Source organism: Heterocephalus glaber, unplaced genomic scaffold (genome assembly GCF_053883595.1).
Source record: "Heterocephalus glaber isolate CG9 unplaced genomic scaffold, H.glaber_assembly_v1.0 deba00001451, whole genome shotgun sequence".
Taxonomy (NCBI): Eukaryota; Metazoa; Chordata; class Mammalia; order Rodentia; family Bathyergidae; genus Heterocephalus; species Heterocephalus glaber.
This window is the reverse complement of record NW_028258301.1, coordinates 1,611,185-1,627,689: the sequence shown is the minus strand read 5'-3', so window position 1 is coordinate 1,627,689 and position 16,505 is coordinate 1,611,185. Positions and strand designations below refer to the sequence as shown.

The window sequence follows — 16,505 nt, the reverse complement described above, 5'->3', positions numbered from 1 at the left end:
TACTCAAAAGAAAAAAATATAAATACTGATTATTATAGAAAATATATGAAATTGGCAAGAATGGCTGGCTGCTTCTGGGATAAGTACTGAAACCCTCAAGAAGGATGACTTTTCACTAGTATTTTTTGATTTCTTTTTTTTGGAGGGGGGGTACCGAGGATTGAACTCAGGACCTTTCACTTATGAGGCAGGCAGCAGCACCACTGAGCTAAATCCCTGGCCCCTATTTCTTTGTTTTTTAACCATAGATTCATCCTGGCTGTTTTATTTCTGACTATAAAACTTAAGTCGCAAATTCTCAACCTCCATATCCTCCAATATGAAAGGATAATAATAATAACTTAGTTCATTGGTTATCATAAAGATCAAATGAAAGACTATAAAATGTTTTGTAAATTATAAAGCAGCACACAAAATTATAAATTAGTCCTCTGAATCCTCCAAATCAATTATAATAATTATTATTCCTCTGACCATTTCTCTAAACTCAAAGATAAGAATGTTTAAAATAAAATCTAAGTGTAGAACCAGGCATGGTGGCTCACACCTGTAATCCTAGCACTCGGGAGGCTGAGGCAGGAGGATCACTGTGAGTTCAAGGCCAACCTGGGCTACATAATGAGTTCAAGGATAGCCTGAACTACGCAGAGAGACCTTGACTCAAAAAAAAAAAAAAAAAAATCTAAGTGTAGATACAATTTTGAAATATAGTTTTACTCTAACAGTTATTGCTCTTGATTTAAATGAGTGAATTATCAGCTGGGCATGGTAGCACACACCTGTTAACCCAGCACTCTGCAAAGCTGAGGCAGGATCGCAAGTTTGAGCCCAGCCTAGGCAACTTAGCCACTTAGGGAAACCTCATCTCAAAATTAAAAAAGGTATGGGGATATAGTTCAATGCAAAGGTCCTGGGTTCAATTCTCAGTACTATAAAAAAAAAAGAAGTAAATTTTCAAAAATGTTGTCCTATAGAAACGCTAAATCAATTGACTACAAAGGAATACATGCTCACTGTTGAAGGTAAATAAAAAATATAACCATGCTATTATAAAGTCTTGAGTTTTTTTCTTGAAGTATTCTATGCATACTTAATGGATTAGATGACTTGTCTAAATAAAAATTTTTTACTTTACTGTAATATAGCATTCAAACTACAACATTCCTCAGGCTATTAAAAGCTCCTAGTAAACATAATTTTAATAAAGGAGTATCTTGTTGATGAGGGTACAAGCGCTTTAAAGTGAAATGCCAGCATAAAGGTTTGCCTACTAAACTCTCCCTTTTCGTTACTATTTTCTACAAATTCTCCAATTAACTAGATCCATCAAGCCATTTTCTTGCTTTCCAGTTTTCAGAGCTGCAATTTTATCAATCCCAAAACTCACGAGCAAAGAAGTGTATAAAGTGTTCTTATGGTACCTTGAAAAGCAAATAAAACATCTTAAACCAGTAGTGGCGAACCTCAGCTAGCTACTTGTCTCATTGAAAGCTCTAAAAGGTTCGCCATCACTGCCCTAGACTAAGCCCTTAAAATTAGACTGCTAGAGACAGCAGAGATTCAGAACTGTGATCTGTTGCTAAGATGCTCAATCTTTTTCTACTATGTGTTAGTTACTAGCATTCTGTCTGCAAATAGAATGAAAACAAAGGAATGCACTCTTATTAGATTATTCCTGGGAGACTACTGGACAAACCCAACTGTTCCTAATTAATTTTAATACAGCAACCCTTCCCAAGTGCTAAACATTCCAAGCCATTTCTTAGAATGATCTCTCTCAGGGAAGCAGAAATTTCCTTAGTTTACTAGAGTACAATTACAAGCAAAAGAAAAATATCATTAATGTGCTTTTCCAATAATAGGAATTCAAATATCTGTCATGTTGGGTAAAACATTCCTTTTCTGCTTCTACAAACATGTTGTAATTGTCAAACTCTCCCCTGTATTTGTCAAAATTGGACCACTAAAGTGATGCTTATTGGCACACATCGTGTATTTTTAAATGAAATTAAACCACCAGAAACTGAAATTATGAGAGGTATCTTCCTCCCCTTTCCAAATTTTCTTTAATGCAGTTTTACCACTCCTGCAATTATTTTTAAAAAGCATTAAAAAGAAAAGCATTCTTAGTAGTTATTGTTTTCAGATCACCTACTAGGATTTTTAAAAAATTAAGTCCCAATTTAAAAGCTTCTTTTACTATTGAAAAAATAATCCTGAGCTGGGAGTCTAACTCAGTGGTAGAATGCCCGCCTAGCATATGGCAAAGCCCTGGGTTGGATCCCCAACACCACAAAAAAAAAAAAAAAAAAAACCTTCTTGCTACAAGAAAACAAGAAAACTTCAGTACAAAGCTGAACTGCCAAAAGATTATCTAAAATATTCATACCATACTTTGATAAACCTTCTATCATAAACAAGAACACTAACTTCATACGCATAACTGTATTGAGATACCACTAAAGGCACTGGAAATTCAAAGGCAAAAGACAACACTTCCTTCCTCAAGAATTAAGGCAACAGAGCATATACAGAAAAAAAGAATAAAAATACAAGAGTAATGGTCATGCCAAGCATTCATTACACAGAGAAGTATAAAAAGAGACAGCTTTTAGTACAACAGATCTTAGTTCAAATCTTAAATCCATTTACTAGCTCATGTAAATTACTCCCTCCCCTTTCTCTTTGTAAAAGGGATTGTTAGATTAAGTAAAGTAAAATTCCTGGCAAACAGTACAAGGGAAACTAATAGTAAAATTAATATTAGGGATACAAATGTTAGAAGAAATGAGCAATTGGAAAAGTTTCAAAAAGAAAGTACCAGGTACTTTTTGTAATCTACCCCCAAAAACAAAAATCAAGATCTTTCTCACTCAAGTTTTACTTATCAACCAGAATAAAATACACCACCTACTGAAGAAAAATGAAATTAGAAAACACTAAAGGTGTACAGCTGTCCCTATCATACCTGTGAAAGTCTACAAATTGTATGGTATGATTTATAAAACAGCAGTGTTAGAGTTGGAAAAGTCAACTAGCTAATTCAAGCTCCTATGAGAAGTTCCATGTTTTGTCTCCAGTATGCAAGAATTAATTGCTTTGTTCATTAATACATCAATTGGTATCTAAAGTAATTCCTAGCACATGGTGACTATTGGACAAATATTTGTTGAATGAATTTTAAAGTTAAAAAAACTGAGACTTGGGCTGGGGATGTAGCTCAGCAGTGCCATGGCTGCTTGGCAAGTGCAAGGTCCTGAATTTGATCCCAGTACTGGGAAAAAAAAACAAACTGAGACTTAACCCAATACTATTCAGTCAGCTGTTGGTGAAGCTGGGACTGGAACTTTCATTAATCTAGTACCCTATCATCTCTAGAGGCTACAATATGATCAATTCAACCATTTATGCCAGAGAAAGAGAAAGGAAAGCATAAACTAAAACATTTTTCACGTTTCCCCAAACTGCCAATTTTTTGTTTGTTTTTTGAGACAGGGTCTCACTATGTAGCCCAGGCTGGCCTCAAAAAAAAAAAAAAAAATTGGCCAGGGATTTAGTTCAGTGGTTCCATCACCTGCCTCACAGGCACAAGGTCCCAAGTTCAATCCTCAGTGCCAAAAAAAGAAAGGAAAAAAAAAAAAACCTCATGGCAATCCTCCTACCTCAGCCTCCCAAGTGCTGGGATTACATGCTTGCGACACCACACCTGGCTGAAATTGTCAATTTTTTTTAATTGATAAAGGCAAAAAACAAAACTACTAAGACAACCCCAAAACAGCCTCTTGCACATATTTTTTAAAAATACTTGTGAAACTACTCCAAAAAATCACCATCTCATGACCAGAGGCAGAAACTAATTTCAGCATCTGTTTAATCTTCATAACTTTTTTTAAAGTTTATTGGAACATTTTATGTATACAATATGATGACATTCATCATTGGGAATTTGTACCTTTACATGATGTATCTTGGTTCTTATTTTATCCCCATTCCTTTGCCTTCCCTACAACCCTTCCACCCTTCCCTATTGACAGACTTTGTTTCCATTTTTTCCTTTTCTCATATTTTTTCCCTTTCGTTTCCCCTACCCCTCCCACTTCCTCCTCCCCTTTAGACCTTTTCTTCCTGTTTCACATTATCTATTATACATTTTGATTCTTATTTACACTTTCAGTTTCTCACACCAGACAAACTATTTGGTGTTTACACATGTGTCCTATTTATTTAAGAGTATGGTCTCAATGTGCCTCCATTTAGCTATAAATGACTCTAGTTTCTCATTCTTTATTGCTGAGTAGTACTCCATTTTATTAAAAAAACACATCCAGCCAGGGATTTAGCTCAGTGGTTTCGCCGCCTGCTGTGCAAGCGCAAGGACCTGAGTTCGATCCCTGGTACAAAAAAAAAAAAGACATTCCTTGCCCAGGAGGTGACACACATCTGTAATCCCAATTACTTGGGAGGCTGAGGCAGGTTCACCTGACCCCAAGAGTTAGATAATAGCATAGGTAGTATAGGGAGACTATCCCTGTCACACCCCACAACCTTCCCTCTCCCTTAGAAAAAAATCCCCCTACTCTAAAATATCTCAATTGAGTGTGTTATGTCTCAGTGTGTGTGTTGGGAGAGTAATGAAGAGAAACATGTGATATGCACAGAGCAACAATGAATGTGAAGCCGGGTTGCAGTTACCTTACTTTATTGAGCTAAAAAAAAAAACCCTAAAATTAATTTTTAGAAACTAAAATTAAAAATTTGTTTTTATCTTTGCTGTTTTTGAGACGAAGTCTCACTATGTAGTTCAGGCTGGCCTTGAACTCACTATGTAGCCCAGCCTGGCCTCAAACTCATAGTGATCCTCCTCCCTCAGCATCCTAAGTGCTGGGATCACAGACATGCATCAACCACCTCTGGCTAAAGTTAAATTTAAAACCCACAAATTTGCTAAGTTTCAAAATAAGGAGGTGTATTAAGATAACAACTGGGAAAGTTATTTTTTCCTGTGTCTTCACAATATAATCTTACTGCTTCTTAGTGTCTTAAAATACTTTAAATTGACTTACTCGAACTATCAATACAGTATAAATTAACCACAGATGTCCATGTTAATACCTAAGTAGCCACAGAACATATGTAAATTATTTAAGTGACTATAAAACTGACAGAGCCTGAAGCAAATCTCCAGAGATGAATGACAGTAAACAGAAACTGAAAACATAGTATTAAGAGGAAGAAAATGAAGTATAAAGTATGGACACACAACAGAGGCAATTCTACATAAGTCTTTTAAAAAACTTCAAGAGGGGAAAACTCCTGCCAGAATTAGTCAACAGGGCCAGAAAACAACAGCCTGCCAACAGGGATCTAGTTTTAAACCAAGACTCACAGAAAGTGAACACCCAAAAGTCCTTGTTTCCATTACTCAAACTTGAGTTTCAGAAGGACCCTTCCAAACATTCATGACCACGACTGAGGCCCCTGTTAGGTGCTGGTCAAAACAGGATAACCAACAGTAAATAAATTGGGAAATAGAGTTCACTTATGAGAACAATTCCTGCAGCCTGAAGGGTTTTTTTGTTATTTTGTTTTGAGACAGGGTCTCACTATGTGGTTCAGGCTGGCCTTGAACTCAGTATGTCGCCTAGGCTGGCCTCAGACTCAGGGCAATCCTCCTGTCACAGCCTCCCGGTCACAGGCCTCCCCTCTGCAGGGATTACTGACATGCACCACCATGCCGGGCAGAAGTTAATTATTTTATATGAGGCATGCATATGTAGATGTAAAACACACATGTATATGCATATATTTTCTTTCCCTCATCTCTATCCTGGTTCCTGGGGTGAAGACTTTTTTCACTCTATCCGACAACGCTAGGCCTAAAGTCTCTGGATCCTAACTGAGAAGTCTTCTGCCCAAAGGCATGCTCTATCCCAATGTTAAATCCTCAGAAGTTAGGACAAATCTAGGCCAAGAAGCCAAGATGGCAGGAAGATATCACAAGGCAGGAAGGCAGGCTTGGGTGGGCCAAGGCCAGGAAGCACAATGCCACCAGCTCTGGAGAGCAGAAGCCCAGTGGGTGAGGTTGGAGTGAGTTTTGATCAGAGGAGCTAAAAGGGACTGGCAGGTGTCTGACACCTCGTCATCCTGGACATCACCGGAAGACTGAAAATACTGGTTTGTTTTTTATAGAAAAGGAGGTACTAGGCTCCCAGAGTGAAGGAGGTTTAGACGTTTTCTATTTAGTACGACTGGGCTCTGAAGGAAGCAAATAAGCAAGATGAAAGACCTTGAAAGCAGGTTTTAGCAGCGATTTTCCCAGGACAAGGTGATCTCCCTCGTTCTCACCACCGTGCCTGGCAGAACCGCCACACAGGTTAAAGGATGTTTCCCTGTTACCCACTTGGACAGCTATTAAGTAGGTGAGCGTCCCGCCGCTGGGTGGAAGTGAAAGCAGACTTTGGTGGAAGAGGTCCGACCCCAGATTCAGAACTTAACCTGATTAGAAGTTAACTTGGTCAGGAGGAGAGGAGGCTGTATTCCCGAATCCAGGGAGGGGCGAGCAGAGCAGGTAGGATGCGAGTTACTGGGAAGCGCGGCTGCCGGAGGGAGCTACTGAGGGAAAAGGGGGGCTTCCGTGGGACCTCGGGGAGAAAAGGGCGGTGCAGAGGGAAAGGCTGGCTGCTCTGCTGGGCCTGTGCGTCCCGCTCGGGAAGGCAACTCTGCCGGGACGCCAGGCTCAGGCGAGCCGGGGACGATGCTTAGCCGCGCGAGCTCCACAGGAGCGCACCTGGCGGGCGGCGGGCGGCGGGCGGCGGCGAAGGCAAAGGCGCCGGGAGGAGAAACTTCCCGGGTGGGCGCGAGCCGGCGGGACCAAGCGGCCAGGCAGACTCCGTGCAAGGGTCCGAGGCTGGGGCCAGGGGGCAGGGGGCGGGGCGGGGTCGTGCTGGGAGGGCGCCCTCCTCCATCAGGCACACCGCGGATGGGCCCTCGAGCCGCCAGCAGCCGCCGGGTTCGCGAGGAGGAAGGCAGTGGGGGAGGGGAGGGGCACAGGGCGGCTGAGCCCGCGGGCGGGCGGCATTACCTGTGTCAGGGAGAGCTGGGCTGCCGCGGCCATGGTGTTTCCATCCTGCACGGGAGGGGAAGGAAGGACGGGCGGACAGGAGCTGGGGCGGGGAGGAGGCGGAGGAAGCGGCTGTAGGCGAGAGCTGGCGGGCGGGCCGCCAGCAGGCGTTTCCCCGAACTTCGACAACTTCCCTCCTCACGCCCGCCCCGCCCCGCCTCACCTCGCCCCGCCTCGCCCCGCCTCGCCCCGCCTCGCCTCGCCTGGCCCCGCCCCCGGTCCGAGCAGCCCGCGGCGACCCGCAAACCCTGGCTCTGGATTCGTGCCGCGGTTGCAGGGCCCGCTCCGGGGCCGGCTGGGAAAGCCGGCATGGATGGGATATAAAGCGGATGGGCTGCGGAGGCGCCTCCCTATTGTCTTGTGAAATTAAAGGTTAAGTCATCTACCTACACCTACTCTGAGCTTCCGATTCTGAAGGATGAGAGAAATTATATCTGCGAGGATTAAGCAAAGATAATGATGCTAAAGAATAATGGTGCTTCATATATTCCAGGCTCTGTACTAGACATTTTATTATTGGATTGTATGAATGATGGAACGGAAACAGAAATAAGTCATACAAATGAAGAAATTGAGACAAAATAACTATCTTACCTAACATCATAGAGCTGATTAGATAGCTGGATTAGTATCCCAGTACTAGTTTGGTTCCAAACCCTTTCCACCTTATTATAGTAAAAAACAAGGCTTTTAAATCATTTCCTCTCAGATCCAAAATCTATTTAGGAGGAGGAAAGAATATTGTCTTTGCCTGCTGCCTACCATGTTTAGATGATTCAATAACTGAGCACTGGGGAGGACTGGCGGTGTGGCTCAGTAGTAGGGTCTGGTTAGAGACCCAGCATCAAAACAAGACAGGGAAGAGATTTAGCTCAGTGGTTCTGATTGCCTCACAAGTGCAAGGTCCCGAGTTCGATCCCTGGTACCAAAAAAAAAACAAAACACTGGGGCCTGGTCTGGTGCCTGCAGCACTGCTAACTTTGCCTTTAATCTACCTAGCAAACTCTTCCTCTCTTCTCTAGACACAACTCAAGTACCATCTTCTTTGCAAAGTCTCTTCTCTCTGCGCCAGACCAGAGTTCCACATTCCTTTTTAACTGTTCTATACTGTATGAAGTCATCATTCCTCTAATGATATATATATAAAATAAATATATTCTCAGACCCAAGCATTATAGTATGTGCTCAATAAAGACCTCAGTTCCTACCTAAATTGAGAACTTGCTTGGAGGTTCTAGCAGTGGAGCCGAGCTACTGACATACCCTTGACTGAGGAAACAGACCTCCTCTATCGGGAGTGGTCATCCTCTTCAACCGAGCACTCAGCTTCTGGAGGGATCCATGTGGAGCAGTGAGGGAGGAGGGGGACACCCGCCTAGCCAGCCAGATCAGCTGAATCAACCCTGGCTATCAATGGGTGACAGATGTCACAGCCAGATCGCCCTCACATCCCCTGCCTAAATTGAACATAGCATATCTTACACTTTCTCATTCTGTTACCCTCAACTGGAATAATCAGTTACTTGGAATTCTCATTTTCAAAGGCTCAGTTTATATGTCACAGACTTCAAGAAACCTTTTTGTTTGGTTGGTTTGGGGTTTTGTTTGTTTGTTTTTGTTTTGTTTATTTGGGTTTTTAAGGGGTTCATTACTGTTATTTTATTTCGTGGTACTGGGGATTGAAGCCAGGACTTGTACATGGTAGGCAAATGCTCTAGCACTAAGCTACATCCCCTGCCCTTTTAAATTTTATTTTGAAACTTAAATTCAAGATCCTCCCATCTTTTGAGCAGCTGGGATTACAGGCATGCGCCAAAGTGCTTGTTTTCACGATGCCCTCTAGGAAATCTGTACGTCATGTCTTGTTCTTTTATGACTTATTATACTCTGCCTTACTTTTAAGTCAGTTAAGGGTTTGTCTGCACCTCAGTAGACTAGAAAATCCTTGAGGACACATGGCTGACTCACCACTACATCTCCCTGACAATTTAGTCTAGCACACAGGAAGGCAATAGTCCAGCCTCAGTATGTGTTTGCCCAGAATTGGTCTTCTTCCCTCAGTCATGGTGGCTTCCCACAACTCTATCAGGCCCACAACAGTTGCCAGTAACACGGGAGTCTCCACTTGAGACACTAGGAGGGGCAACTGAACAAGATCCAAGATGCTTTGGAGTTTAACCTTTTCTACCAGGGGCAAACCACTCCCAGAAATACCCGTAGGAGCTTAACTGTTCACACCCCTCAGATGAGGTCCAGCCTTGAAGAGCGAGTGATACAGGTCTGATGAGCAACCACCTAGTCAAGAAAGTCTCCCTTGGCATTGTTGCTGTTATCTTTTCAATTCAAGGGAGAAGAGGAGATACTGTTTTAAATTCTTCCACCTTGGTATATTTATCAGCTATATATACCACAACTGATGTTTCTATTGAAGTTTTCTATTTTACATTATCACATTTGAGTTTCACAACTACACTGAAAGGAAGTAATCATCACACTCATTTCACAAATGAGGTAACTCAGTGTCACAGAGGTTAATTGATTTGCCCACGGTCACATGGATAATAACCAAAGCAACATGGTATAGTGACATGAACAGGGCTCAGAAACATCAAGGTTCCAATCCTGGTTTTACCATTTACTAGTTGTATAACCTTAGGGTTGTTGTGAAATAACATAGGTGAAAGTGCTTGAAGTTGTAGATACACAAATTAATTTAAGAATTCTGAAATTCCTGGAGCAAATTACTTTTGAGAATACAATTTCACTTGCTATTCAAGGAGACACCTCCAAACCATATGAGATACAAGATATTATGCTTGGATGAAGTAGGTTGAATTCCTGATATAGAGTTTCCTAGGAAGGCAGTGAGAGGTTGTAAGAATAATGGAATCATTTAGTGTGTGACTTCAGGAAAACCATGTAAGCTATATGAGCCTCACAGCTCAGAAATGAAAATTATATGAAAATTAGCAAATCAATACAGAAAATGTTAAGGAAATGTAACTATTAATTGTTATAATTTTTATGTGATTTGTTTTGTCAAAAATGACACTTTGTGGGCCGAGGATTTAGCTCAGTGGTGCCATGCTTGCCTGGCAAGCCCAAGGTCCTGAGTTCAATCCCCAGTAACAAAAAAAAGAAAAAAGACACCTTGTATTTATACAGTACTGCTTTTAACAGTTCACAAATGTTTTATTTATAGTGTGAAATATAATTCTTGATGTCAAATAGATATATTATAAAAGTTTTGTTGAACCAAACACAATCTCATGTGTTGCTCTTTATATCTTCACTTTAACCCCATTTCATAGATAAGATCAAGGGGGAAAAAGACCATATTTTATAAATAATGTGTTTAAGTTAAGGCTATTGAAAGAATTGTTTAAAAAAAATACAGAGAATCAGGCTTCCTAGGAGGGAAAGACTAGCTTAAAGATCAGTATATGGGAATGGCTACAGGCTTAGTTCTAGTTTCAGTTAATAACTTGACATGTAGGAGGGAATGGGAAGAGCCTGTAGGGATAGAAATGATGGTCCAAATTCCAAAAACAGCCTTAGAACTTCTTTTTTTTTTTTTAATTCTTTTATTGGTACATTTTAGGTATACAATATATTTACATTTATCATTGGGTGCTTGTACCATTACATGATTCATCTTGGGTCTTATTTTTTCCCCAAGCCTTAGAACTTCTGATATTGGATTTTTTTTTTTTAATGACACACCAATGACAATTGGAAAATGTGCGTCCCAGATCACATCAAATCACTTGGTCACATGACAAATCTATTTTAGGAGAGTAAAATGTACCTAATTGAAGATCTGTTGTGATCTAACTCATTGTAAAAAGAATGAACTGCTTAGGCCACACAAAACAGACTTACCTATTTCTTCTAGGGCAACTTAAAATCTCTGAGTTTTTAAGCCTCAAATTCCTCATGTGTACATTAAAGAGAGTAAGAACTACTTTGTAGAGATGGTATAAAAGTTAGAGGTCACACAGCTTGGGATGTTGCTTAATGGTAAAGCATTTGCCTAGCATGCATTATGTTCTGGGTTTGATCCCCAGCACCACATGGGTGCACACCCACGCGCACACACACACACACACACGCACAATTAGAGATTATGCATAAATGGCCTGTGATGGCCTATGAGAGAGCCTGGCCTGGACTAAGTGGTCAGCAAGTGATAGCTATGGATATCACTCTTCAAGATCAACATTTAACTCTACTCCTCAGGCAACCCTCCAATTATTAAGTCAGGTTTGCAGATACATTAGTATATAAAGTTGTGTCTGATGACTTAAATCTCGATACTAATAACCAACAATTGTTCCTTTCATGTACATTATTTAATCTTCACAATAAAAAAATCCTATTTTTTATCTTATTTGTGGAAGAGGAATTTTGTCCCAATTCACAATAACAGGCCTGAGAGTTTTACACAGATGTCCTGATTCTGATCAGCTTCTTTACAGAGGATATTGCTGGTGTCTTGCAGAAATTAACCAACCCTGAGGAGACTTATTAAAGTGGTGCTCTTGAACATGAAAAGCTGAAGATGAAGCTTTGGATTTATAACCCCAAGCATGGAATGAGCCTGAAAAGGAGATCTTAACTCATGAACTTCTTTGTCATCAGTCATCTTTCTAGTCTATTCTGTTCTAATCCCCTCCCCCGGCCCTAACATTACACTCAGAGAAAACCACAACTACTTTTATTTCTTTGTTTCCATCTTTCGGAAGCAACTGTCATTATCAGCTCTTCACAAACACTGCACATCTGTGATGTCAGTATTTATAAAGTTGAGAAATGTGGAACGATTGATTAAAACCATGGGAGGAAAAAAAATGTGAGCAGCTCTCTGCACTTGATCTTAGCCAAAAGGCTGAGAAGCGATGAGCAGCTCTCTGAATATACAAAGAACCAGTTTATTTGCATGATTCTTTGAGAAGGACCTTCCACATAAGTGGTGCTAAGCTACAAAAAAAAAAAATTGTACTGCAATTGTAATGGTAATCTGGAGCTCATGCTTCCAAGCTGCTGGTTTCATAAATATAGCCCATCATTGTTCATTTTTGCCCAAGGCAGAAAGAATATGTGAGCTGCACAATAATAACAATTGTACTACACAAATAACTGTCCCCGTGCCAGGGTCTAAGCCATGAAAAGAACAAGCAGTAAAAGATTTTTAAATGCCACACACACCCAGGGTGTGATAGGACAGTTTAAAATTGTCCTTGTTGTTAATTTTTCAGTGCTATGGGATGTCCTGGGAACAGTCTGAGTTTCGAATTTGGAAAGCTCAGCTTGGCCCCTTTTTGGATTTACCACTTCTTTTGCAATTTTGGACAATTCAATGAACTATACTATACCAAGCTGTGGATTCCACCTTTTGTAAACTGAAGGCAATAATGCCTACCTGATCACGCTCTTATGATGATGAAATGAGACTGCATGTGAATGCCTCATCTCTGAAACACATGAGACACTAAAAAAGTGGAGAAACTGGAGAATATTTAGGATTTAAGTAGCCTGAGCCTAAAAATAGAAATCATTTTTTGAAGGATTTTATTGGTTTGCCAAAGACTGCTTAATGGCTTTTTGAATAAAAGTTCTTCAACCATTAGTAATATTTATTCACTACTATAGGATAAGAAAGATTATTACATTTACGTCCCCAAAGTTCAGTTTTACACTTGCCCTATGTCCTTCCTTTCCTCTCTGTCTTTATGAGGATCCTGGAAGACGTAAGAAACCAAAAAGAAAGACTATCTTGGGGAAGAAAATAGTTGTGGTGATAGGGTCCTTTCATCTGTGGATTTCAAAGCATTTTCTCCATCAATAATTACTAGCCCTGCTTAACATGCATGAATGCTGAGACATCATCAAATTAAGAAGCTTATCCTAAATCACAAAGCAAGTCAGAAAATGGGCATCCTGTTTGCCAGCCATGTACTCTAAAGTAGGGCACATAAGAGTCAACAGAAGACTTGAAGTGAGGAGGAAAAAAATTTTTGTGGAATCCTGATTCTGTGCAGTGACAAGAGTATAGGCTTCAGAGTCAGTTTTAACTTCAAATCTCAGTTCAGTCTCACTGGCTGCATCGCCTCAGTCAAATCACAAAATAAGCCTTTATTCCCTTCTCTGTAAAATGGGGATATTTTTCTCAGGGTTTGGAGGAAAGCTAAATGACATAACTTTTGTGAAAGTGCCTAACATAATGTTAATTCATGTAGTTGGAGAAAAAACTAAGACATCTCCCTCACACACACACATAATACCAAATAGACAACTCTTTCAGTCAAATATTTTTAAAGCCATAGTCACAGTTGAGACTTAATTTAAAACCATGACTGTATTGAATATCTCACATTATAACACAAATAGAAGATCCCTTGTTCGAGCCTTCATTGCTTTTCTTCCTTGATTCTGTGCTATCTTTCACAGCTCAAGTCCATTCTATCAGCAAGTTCTGTTGGTTAAATCCCCCATATATAGCAATTCTAACTCCTATTTTCAAAATACATTTCTTAACTATTTTCACTGCTATCTTCTTTCTCTTGGGCCACTGCTAAAGTTCTTTAACCAATCTCCCTGCTTCTGTACTTGTGTCTACATCCATTCTTCATATCATAGTCAGAATGATCTTTTTAAAACATAAATCAGACCTTGTAATTTCCCTGTTTAAAATCTGTAGGGACTTTTCATCAACCTCCTGACAATGGCCTACTGTGGAAGCAAGATATTTCCATATAAAGTATGTATAACATACACAAAGTATGTATCAACAAAACATGGCATGTTCTAGGAATGGTGAAATATTCACCAAAGTGGAACATGGTTGGGATGGGAGAGGGAGGAACTAGCAAAGGAACTAGCAGAAAAGGATGAAAGGGGGATTAGAAAATAAGACAGAATCATAGCTAAGTTGGAAGGAGCATAAAGAAATGTGTCTCTCTAGAGATTCTCAGAGATGCAGTCAATGCTGGAAGCAAAGAGGGCTCATTGTTTTGTGTTGGTAGTACTTTGAAATCCAGTGGCCTTGAATCTTTTAAAAAAGTCCAATGATGAGTCTATTTTACTCTTTCAAAAGAAGGTAAGAATTACAAGCCAGGAACACTAATTCTAAGATAGTGGTTAAGAAGATGAGCTTTTGAATCAAATTTGAGATTGAATCAAGGCCTTCCATTTATAAGCTATAAAACCATGGGCAAATTATTAAAAGTGTTTTCTCAGGGCCGGGGATTTAGCTCAGTAGTTTCACTGCCTGCTGCACAAGCACAGGACCCGAGTTCGATCCCTGGTACCAAAAAAAAAAAAAAAAAATAAGTGTTTTCTCATATTGATATGAAAAAATGGAAACAAAGTCTTTGTAAATAGGGAGGGATGGAAGAGTTGAAGGGAGGGCAGGGGAAAGGGGAAAAATAAGAACAAAGAGAGATTATGTAAAGGTGCAAATTTCCAATGATGAATGTAATTATATTGTATACCTAAAATGTACCAATAAAATAAAATTTTTTTTTAAAAAGTGTTTGTAAACTACCTCACTGAGAAATTAAGTGAATTAAATGGACAGTGGTTATATTTTGTACAGTATCTGGCACATGGGAATAAGTGTTTAACAAATGGGGATTATCCTATTAGGGTGATAAGGATTTGGTTAAAAATATGCTTATTTTTATAACTAATGATTATGATGATGGTTTTTTATTAATAATTTGCTTATCCTTATAACTGCCTCATATCTATTAGCTTTATTTTACACACTGTTTATGTTCTCCCCTGAACAAAGATCTGAAGTAAATATATTAATATTTAAGTCTAAGGAGACAATGTCTCATTTCAGAGCAACTTTTGGCACTGATTGAAAAATACAAAGGGTACTTTTTTTTGAGGCAAGGTCTTACTATATAGCCCAGACTGGCCTTTAACTAAAGGTGATCCTCCTGCCTCATCCTCCTGAGTGCTGGGATTACAGACATGTGCCACCATGGCCAGCCTGAAAGGGCACTTACCTACAATGGAGGCACTAACTACTCTATCTCTCACTTCAGAAAATCAAAATACGTAAACAGAAGAATAGCACCATTTTTGCATATATTATATATGACTGTATTTATGCACCCTCATTGCTCAGTGTTTAAATAGTTTTTATTATTCAACATCACCTCTATATGCAAGGCAAGGATTTTGGCTGGTACTCAACTGAAAATACCTACACTGATGAAAAACATTGGCTGCATTGAGCCTCTGCAGAGACAATGTCTATATATTTTATTAAATCAATAACTTGAAGAATTTTTTAAGGATAGTCTTGGCAATCTACAGTTTTGTCTTACTGACTTTCAAGCTTAACCTCAAATGAGAATATAACTATTCTATTCATACAGTTACATGAATCATACCTAAGTAGGCAAGGAGGAAGAAGTAAATGGTTTAAACTGAATTTAGTTGTTAAAAAGGCTTACATTCAAATCCTGGCTCTGCCTCTAAAAACCTGGTTACTTACTACTCCATCTCTCTGTGTAAAGACAGATAATAACTCCTACATCACTGAGTATATATATGTATATATATATATGTATATATATATACATATATATACATATATATACATATATATACATATATATACATATATATCTATAATACTAAGGACAGAGCAACAACAAAACTATTAGAATAAACAAGTTCAGCAAGGTTTCAAGACACAAGATAAATATACAAAAAGCAATTATATTTCTGTACAGTAGCAGTGAACAATCTGAAAATGAAATTAAGAAATCAATTCCAGGAAAAGGTCCAAAGTGGTAGGGGTGGTGGGAGGGGAAGGGGAAAGGAAAGAAGGGAAAGGAAAAATTATGAGAAAAGAAAAAAAAATGGAAACAAAGTCTATGTAAATAGGGAAGAGTAGAGGGGGTGAAGGGCGCACAGGTAATGGGGAAAAAAATAAGAACCAAGATACATCATGTGCAGGTACAAGCACCCAATGATAAATGTAAATGTATTGTATACCAAAAATGTACCAATAAAAGAATTTAAGGAAAAAAAAGAAATCAATTCCACTTATAGTAACAAAAAATTAAGAATAAATTAAAAGAAGTATAATATTTATAACTCAAAACTGCAAAGCATCATGGAAAGAAATTTAAAAGGCATAAATAAATGCAAAGACTTCTTATGTTCATAATTTGAAAAATTTAAAGTTAAGATGGTAATATTCCCTGAATTAATTTATAGATTGAATGCAATCCATACCACATTCCCAGGTAGCTTCTTCCAAGAAATTGACAAGCTGAGTCTATACTTCAAAAGAAATTCCAAGGAACTCCAAAGAGACAAAAAAAATCTTTAAAATGAAGAACAATGTAAGATGACTCAC

At 39.2% G+C, this 16,505-nt stretch overlaps 1 protein-coding gene across 8 annotated transcripts in view; it reads right to left on the bottom strand.

The window, feature by feature from the left end:
* The window catches only part of Eps15 (epidermal growth factor receptor pathway substrate 15), a 156,326-nt gene extending 149,050 nt beyond the window's left edge, over positions 1 to 7,276 (bottom strand). For 2 of the 8 annotated variants that reach the window (XM_021247936.2, XM_021247937.2), the window contains exon 1: positions 7,082 to 7,265. In XM_021247936.2, the coding sequence (XP_021103595.1) occupies positions 7,082 to 7,114 (33 nt within the window). In that variant the 5' untranslated portion in view covers positions 7,115 to 7,265. Of the gene's footprint in view, positions 1 to 7,081 lie in introns of all 8 variants that reach the window. The other 6 variants (XM_087214734.1, XM_021247931.2, XM_087214733.1 and 3 more) reach the window with 6 other exon arrangements.
* Positions 7,277 to 16,505: the final 9,229 nt, after the last annotated feature.